This window comes from Bufo gargarizans, chromosome 2, assembly GCF_014858855.1.
Source record: "Bufo gargarizans isolate SCDJY-AF-19 chromosome 2, ASM1485885v1, whole genome shotgun sequence".
NCBI classification, from domain to species: domain Eukaryota; kingdom Metazoa; phylum Chordata; class Amphibia; order Anura; family Bufonidae; genus Bufo; species Bufo gargarizans.
Window position 1 is genome coordinate 76,924,562 of NC_058081.1, and position 7,950 is coordinate 76,932,511.

A 7,950-nucleotide genomic window follows, 5' to 3' on the forward strand; every position below is an offset into this window, starting at 1 on the left:
AACCTTTTAAACCAGATAGATTAAAGAGAAGCTTCTGCTAGGCTGAAAATCTGAGCGAGAGACATTAAGCCCTGAGCCCTTGTCCCTCCCTGTCAGTTGCTATAGGCCACTGCTGTCATGTTATCCGAGTAAACTTTTAAGTTTCTATCCCCTGAAGACTGTATCAAGGGGATCCTGATTGAATCCAACTCCCTGAAATTGTTACTGGGAAAGATCTGCTGTCCCAGTTGCCCTGCAACACCAGGGACCCCACATGGGCTTCCATCCATGGTTAAGGGGAGAACTGCCTCCCTGACCCAAGAAACTCCTCTCTAAGTCCTTTAAAGGCCAAGTAATCTAAGGTCTAGGAGGACAGACACATCTCCATGTCCAGAGAGGCGACTCAGATCCCAGTGCTGGAGGATCTGTAGCTGAAAAGACCTTGAATGGTACTGGGCCCATTCCACTCCTGGAAGAGTGGATGTCATGAGACCCAGCATTAACATGGCCTCTTATGGTGACTGACGGATACGAATTAAGAAGCTGAACTCTTGACTTGATCAGTAAGGCTTTCTTCAGGGGTAGTAGGCACTTCTGGGAAGTGGAGTCCATAATAATTCCCAGAAAACTGCAGCTCTGGCTTGTGCATAGACTGAATTTTTTTCTGATACAATGGCAGAATGTTTAGCAGGATCTGACTGGAAATCTGTAATTACACACTTTCTTACTGGAACACTTTGGAATTTTAGTTTTAGGCCTTCTCCTATCACTGACTTTAAACCTTGCTGATCCTCCAACCTCATTGTAGCCCTCCCAGAAACCAGGACGGAAGGGGTAAGGATAGAGAAGGGAGCCTACACTTTAGCAGCAGCTCCCAGAAGAGAACTTTTACACCGCATGGGGTAACCCTCCACACTGTTTCAATAGCTGGGGCCCCAGTAGCTCTCTGCTAACTAGTCTTCCTATTAAAGAGGCGGTCTTCACTATATGTCATTGCTGGGAACCTTTGGAGCACAAAGAACCACAAGACACAGGTTTTTAAAGGGAGCACCTAATACTTTATTCATGAAATCTTGCTGTGATTGTATTTTTTTACCAGAACCAGACACATGGAATAGTTTAAAAAAGTGGTTAGTGTAACCTATTGCAGTCAGAGGACCCTCTCCAGGACCAGCATGTAAACAACCAGTTTCTCTGTACAACACTGGTATTTGCGCAAACTCCTGCAGAGGACACTCCAACTGAATGATACACAACAACAAGCCAGGACCTCTGCAGGGCACAGCTAAGGTTTTTCTGTACTACACCTTAGCATGCCAGAGGTTGACTGGAGAGTCAGAACTGAAACAGCATAAAGTGTAAAAAAAAAAAAATATATATATATATAAAAGTTGCCTGCAGCACCGGCTACTCTGTACTTACGCCCGCACCTGGCAACACAATAAATAAAGCAGTTAACACATCCGTTTTCAAGTAAGATCCTTTTACCCTCCCCTTGGCTGCTGCTGGTTGGGTGCCTCAACTCTGCGCCAAGCTGGTTTCTCTGTAGCCACACCAGCCAGCTGCAGAGGAGAATATAGGCAACATGGCACCAACTTGCAGAGGTATTACATACCAGACAGGGGGAGGCTTGTGCAGTGTGGCTGAGTGGAAAGGTTTTGTTGAAATAAATAGGGCGTACAGGCACCAGAAGATAACAGCACTAAGACCAATTAAAAATAATTTTTGGGGGAGGGGATGAAAAATGTGCACTGCTTAACAGCTATCGGAAATTACAAGTGTATGGTTTTGGCAAAGTGCTGAGTTGTATGCATAGGGAATTAAATGCACACAGAATGTCACAAGTTGACTAGCGAAAGGAACAGAAGCTGGGACCCATCAAGATCCATAGCAAATCTACTGGAGTATACAGAATAGTTGTGCACATGGCAGTACTGAAAGCCTGGGAATATACTATATGCTTACTGAAAAAAAAAAAAGACTTGTCTGCTACAAGTCCTCAGACAGATGACAGCAAAGATGCAGGGGCGATGACCAGTGCAAACATGGTACCTGGTCTATAAGTAGCAGGACATGGCACTGGAGACTACACTGAACCAACAGAATGACAGGAAACATTAACAGGGGCCTTTTCCTCCCTAGGAATATGCAGGCTTCTCTGTATATAACGCCAGCAGCTCAGAGGAGGAAAAGCCTAACAATTAATACTCCAGCTTTTTGGGCACTTCCCAAGGGAATCCCTCCCTACCAAAATGACCATAGGCTGCAGTCCTCTGATAAATTGGCTTCTTCAGATCCAGATCCCTGGAATATACAAGTTTGTTGGTTAATGTACAGATTAAGGATCAAACCTCTGTTAAATCAAATATATAAGCTATGGCAGGATCCTGCCCCGTGGCTTCTGTACAGGGAGGGCACTTACCCTGGGGACATCTTGGACACTATACTCACCAAAATACAGACTGCCTACAGCAGGGTCCACCAGTGGCCTGAAACCCATGGCAATCTTCTCACTGGGTCAACAGTGCTCAGCATACACTGTAGGACAAGCCCTTATCGAGGTGACTAGGGAACTACACCTCCCTCCCACCTCCTTGGTAAACAAAAGCAATGCTTGTGCCTACTTTACCTGACAATGACACCAGGGCGAAGGTCGAAGTTCTTCTGCACTATAGCCAGCAACTCCCTCTCGCTCTTTTGCGAGGTCCCATAGTGGAAGATTGAAACAGACAGAGGATGGGCAACACCAATTGCATAGGAAACCTGTTTAAGAAATTAAGATCTAGAGTGTGAACATCACAGGCAATGGGCATGATAAAGAAACTGAGAGGCCAGCATCCTGTTACACACAAGTAGAAACCTTCACAGGAATTTTACATACCTGGACAAGGACACGGCGGCAAAGGCCAGCCTTAATGAGGGATTTTGCCACCCAACGGGCAGCATAAGCAGCAGATCTGTCCACCTTTGTGTAGTCCTTGCCAGAGAAGGCTCCACCTCCATGAGCGCCCCATCCACCATAAGTATCCACAATAATCTTGCGTCCAGTTAAACCAGCATCTCCCTGGAAAGACATGGTGTTTAATATCTAGGGACATAACAGCTAAACAGGATGTTAGCCAAGTAGAATGCAACTCATTAAATTCAGTGCAAGAACTGACTGACCTGTGGCCCACCGATAACAAAGCGGCCACTGGGCTGCAGATGGTAGATTGTGTCATCATCCAGGTACTTGACTGGAACCACAGCCTTGACCACTTTCTCCTTCAGAGCGTCACGCATCTCGTCCAGGCAGATCTCTTCATCATGCTGTACGGAGACTACAATGGTGTGCACTCTAATTGGGATCACGGCACCACGATCCTGCATGTACTGGACAGTCACCTGGCAAGAGGATCAAATATGTCAAGCTATGTTGCATCATGAAAGACTTGCATATAAACACAGATGAGCTGATTAAGTCTCTCACCTGGGTCTTTGAGTCAGGACGAAGCCAGGGCAGGGTGCCATCGCGACGCAGCTCTGCCATTCTAGCATTCAGTTTGTGTGCCAGGATAATTGTGAGGGGCATGCACTCCTCTGTCTCATCTGAAGCATAACCAAACATGAGGCCCTGCAAGGAGGAGGAATTCAGTACAACAGCCATGTTTTATGGGATTGATAAGCAAAGAGTGGCTTCAGCTCAGTTCTTACCTGATCCCCAGCACCAACATCCACTTCATTCCTATCCAGGTGGACACCTTGGGCAATGTCTGGAGACTGCTGCTCAAGGGCAACCAACACATTGCAGGTCTTATAGTCGAAACCTAAGAAAATACGTTAAGAGTTCATGTAATGGCCAGATGTTCCCACATCAGTAGAGGTACTCGCAGGTCAATTCACTCACCTTTGGAGGAATCATCATAGCCGATATATTTGATTGTGTCCCGCACAATCTTCTGGTAGTCCACTACAGCCCTTGAAGTGATCTCGCCAGCAAGGAGAATCATCCCAGTCTTAGCCACAGTTTCTGCAGACACACAAGACAGTCAGACCCATACTCCAAGTCACCTCACTCCATAGATAATGCAATACAGGTAGTAAGCTTACCGCAGGCTACTTTAGCATCAGGGTCCTGTTTCAGATGGGCATCCAGGATTGCATCACTAATTTGGTCACAGATTTTGTCTGTAAAGAAATAAAAGCCAAGAACCAAAACATGAGAAATCAGCAACACAAGAATTTACTTCTGGTACACAAGATCCATGGCGGTGGAGGGGGGGCAGTTATACACCACCGATTTCCAGAATAAAATGGGCTCTATAGATACCGTTTATGACTACAAGGGGTCATCCCACGAAATATAAATATTCTGCAGTTTTCAAACCAGCACCTAGATCTGAACACTTGTGACTGCATACAATTGCACATTTAGTATAGCCAATAAAAGGTCTACAGCGCCACCTGCTGTTTGATTTCTGTCCCTCAGAGGTGGCTGCACGTGTTCAGTTCCATCCTTCAACTGCCTCCTGAGCTGTGGGCGCTGCAAGCCTGATAAACCAAGCACAGGGATGGACAACCTGCAGCTCTCCAGCTGTGGCAAAACTACAACTCCCAGCATGCCCAGACTGCCTACAGCAGAGCATGGTGGGAATCTTCGTTTTACAACAGCTGGAGAGCTGCAGCCCTGCCCTAGCAGAACAAAGATCTCTGGATCCACGTGAGGCAGAGGGCCAGTTCTAGTCATGTATTTGTCAGATTTTCATTTTTTTTTAAATCCCTTTAAAAGAGGGCCTAAAAGTACCGACACAAGCCAGTGAACTGTAGTCTCCCCTAAGTTACAGTTCCAGGGAATCTATTACGACTGCCCCTCACAACTGTATTGCTATCAGAAGTTAATGAACTGCTAACAGGGGCACCATCTGATCCTACCCAATCAACACTGCCAGTTAGCAATTCATACTTCTAGTAGGAATAATAGAGCAGCACCACAACCGATAAGATTCACAACTGCAAAGTCAGGCCAGGCGAGGCAACAGCCCCTTTTAACGTGTCCTTACACTTTCACCCCCTGTGCTTTCTCACATGACCACTAGTTCTTATGATCAGTGTGTGCATGCTGTCCATAGGGAATGAACTGCTACCAAACACCTCCCAGCAGCTTGCCCTGAGAATAAAGCTACCATGAATGGACAGTCAACATGCCCAATCTATATCCCTCAACATAATCAGTGGGACAAGCCTGTGACTCTCCCCTAAGTGCTCTAGTCAGAAGCTGAGCAGTGCTGGGGGGGTCCTCAGTGGTTTGAGACCTTTAACACGTGTGGTCTCACATTAGCCACAATTTCTCCCCTTTAAGCATTGAAAGTTGAGCCACAGACCCACCCTCTCGGCAGTACAATTCAGAACCAGAAAACCACATGTCCCCCATATAAGGCGGCTTCACCGAACACCTGCTCCCCTTACACCGGGTAGAGGGTCAGGTTACCGTCTACGCTGATAAGCCCTACATGACTCCTGCCCCTCCTTAGAGACACAACCTAAATCCTCACTTGTCTCCATTTGCTTTCAGGTTAATCCATTACTCAGTTATCAGCTGACACTCCATTCACATTCCTCAATAGGACCGCTGGCAGAACCTGCCCCTCGTGGTTCCAAGCCTCAAGGACTTCCAGGAATACTGACAGATATGGGTAATTAGAGGCTCATTATGAGCTGCATCTCTAGACGATTGAGAAATAACATGCATGACGTATCAAGCGTGTTAGCTACTCCAAGCATTGCACAAAACACGGGATCGCTAGTATGTTCATAGCAAACACCTGCTGTCAAAGCAGAGAAAGCCAGGCACAGAGCCAAGGAGTGAATGGCCGAGCTCTGGTCCCAGTGCTCATGCCCTTCCAGATAAGCAGACAGCGCCAAATATAGAATACATAGAAAAACCCAAGCGTGCAGCTGTCCGTGACCTGAAACCGGAGACGACTCAGCCATTGGGCCATCCCCTCCCACACCCCCCGGGCAGGAGGGGACTACAGTCACAGGGCTGACGCACAAGATATAGGACTGCCTCGTGCCGCCATCAGGGCCGCACTGAAAGTGGAGGCGGTAAAAGACTAAACATTACAACCCCCCCTTCCTATCACATGATGTCCAATCTGATTGCACCAATTATCCCTTAATCAGGAGCCATGATTATACAAGTGCCACCTTCACAGACACCTACCAGGTCACATCATGCTGGCAAAGGATTAACAAACCTAACCTGCTCTGTAATCCATGGCCAAAGCTACATAGACATACAGTTGCCTGCAGGTAGGTATCCACCTGCTGATCACACAGGTAGGTGGCTTTATGTAAGCGATAGGCTCAGCCTCTTGGCCAGAGCACGTGATGTGACAGGAGCTCCGTTACCAGGCCAGCCGGGGACAGGACGGGAGGGGGCGCCCAGGACCACGTGCTCCCCGCTGCATTGCGGAGCTCCGCACACCAGGCGCGTCCACCGGCGGCACAAAACGCCTCCGCACCTATTTTGCGCCTTCGCTCTTCCCGTAACGCATAAAACAACTTTATCGACTAGAATGACAGCGAACAAGTAGTGACGTCACGAGCCCCTTTTCCCGTCCCCCCCACAGACGGCTCAGCATACTCACCAGGGTGCCCTTCCCCAACTGATTCAGAGGTAAAAAGAAAGCTGCCCTCTTCGATGAGAGAGTCATGGAAACCGTTCAGCTGTCCGTTCATGGTTGTGTATTTGGAGAGGCGGTATCGGAACGTTAACGCAGGAACTGCTTCTTGTTGGTCCTCACCGGTTGGAATGCAAGAATGGCGCCAGCTATAGGGTTTTATAGCCTCCCCGGATTGACGTCACGGATCCCGCGCGACGCCGTTCGGCCACTCCTCAGCCCCCACTTCACATGACGTCGTCGCTGGGGAGAGTGGGCCGAGCCAAATGGATTGTACCACTAGTCACCGCGCGGGGGGGGGGGGACAAGGCGAATGGCAGTGCTTAATAAAAAATAAAAAAAAATGTCGGGTCGGATAATATTGAATAGTTTCAAAGTTGAAATGGATTACGCAGTGTCAAATAATTTTATGTTGAAAGGCATTTAATTCAATCAACTTGAGTGTTGGTACAGTCCATGAGACAGGGGTTTAGAGCTAGTGGGCGGGGCCTAGTCAGTCCGTCCTGGTTGTGAGAGGAGACGTGTCAGTGGTGTGAAGCCCAGTCCATGGCTAATAACTAACATATGGCACTCTATTACTATTACTATTCAGTCTCAGTTTTTGTACATAGTAATCCTATAAGTAATGGAGAAGACGCTCTTTATAATGCAAGTTGGCTCCTCCATGCCGCACTAAAGGGATGGACCATATTAATTTACAGCAGGCTGCAAATTGCAGGGTCGTCCAGTGAAAATATTTGACTGTAAAAATGAATTCCACTAGTAAAGTAGGGGTTAATGGCAGTGTGAGGAGACAATATCTGTCATCTGATTTACCGTTACATTAATGTTCTGTATTTGGATGATTGCGCTGATGCGTCCGTAGACATGACGCCGTGCACGGCAGTCGTTTTATACTAGTCTGCCCATGAAATGTTCCCTGAATCGTAGATCCGAAGAATGCATTGTCTGGTTTCTGGACTGCGAGCCGCGGTGGAGGTAGAGGGGAGGGGCCCCTCGGTGCTGAATCATTTCATCATACACCCACGAGGCGGCTGCTCGGGCTGGCTTCCCTCTTTTACATGCCTGTAAGGGCGCATTTACATGGGGGGGGTCTTGGACCACATGGTTTGCAGCGCGGCTTGTACAGGTGAAGCTCATGATATTGATGGTATTTTTGTACAAGCTACCGAGCGGAAAACTGCAAACCGTGTAAGACTGCGCGTCATTTTGGACCGTTAGTCGGTTTTCATCCATGTACCTCCTCTTCTTGCATCTAGTGAGGGCAGTGTGCGGGGGCTCCGCAGCAGCCGCCAGTACGTACAGGGGC

At 47.9% G+C, this 7,950-nt stretch overlaps 1 protein-coding gene across 1 annotated transcript; it reads right to left on the reverse strand.

The window, feature by feature from the left end:
- Nucleotides 1-1,014: 1,014 nt before the first annotated feature.
- MAT2A (methionine adenosyltransferase 2A) lies at nt 1,015-6,782 on the reverse strand. The gene is made up of 9 exons (XM_044279221.1): nt 6,609-6,782; nt 4,069-4,146; nt 3,866-3,988; nt 3,673-3,785; nt 3,449-3,592; nt 3,145-3,363; nt 2,861-3,043; nt 2,609-2,742; nt 1,015-2,283 (listed from the first exon to the last, which is right to left on the reverse strand). Exons 1-9 carry the CDS (start codon nt 6,697-6,699, stop codon nt 2,181-2,183), a joined length of 1,188 nt encoding a protein of 395 aa, XP_044135156.1. The 5' UTR covers nt 6,700-6,782; the 3' UTR covers nt 1,015-2,180.
- Between the last annotated feature and the right edge of the window lie 1,168 nt (nt 6,783-7,950).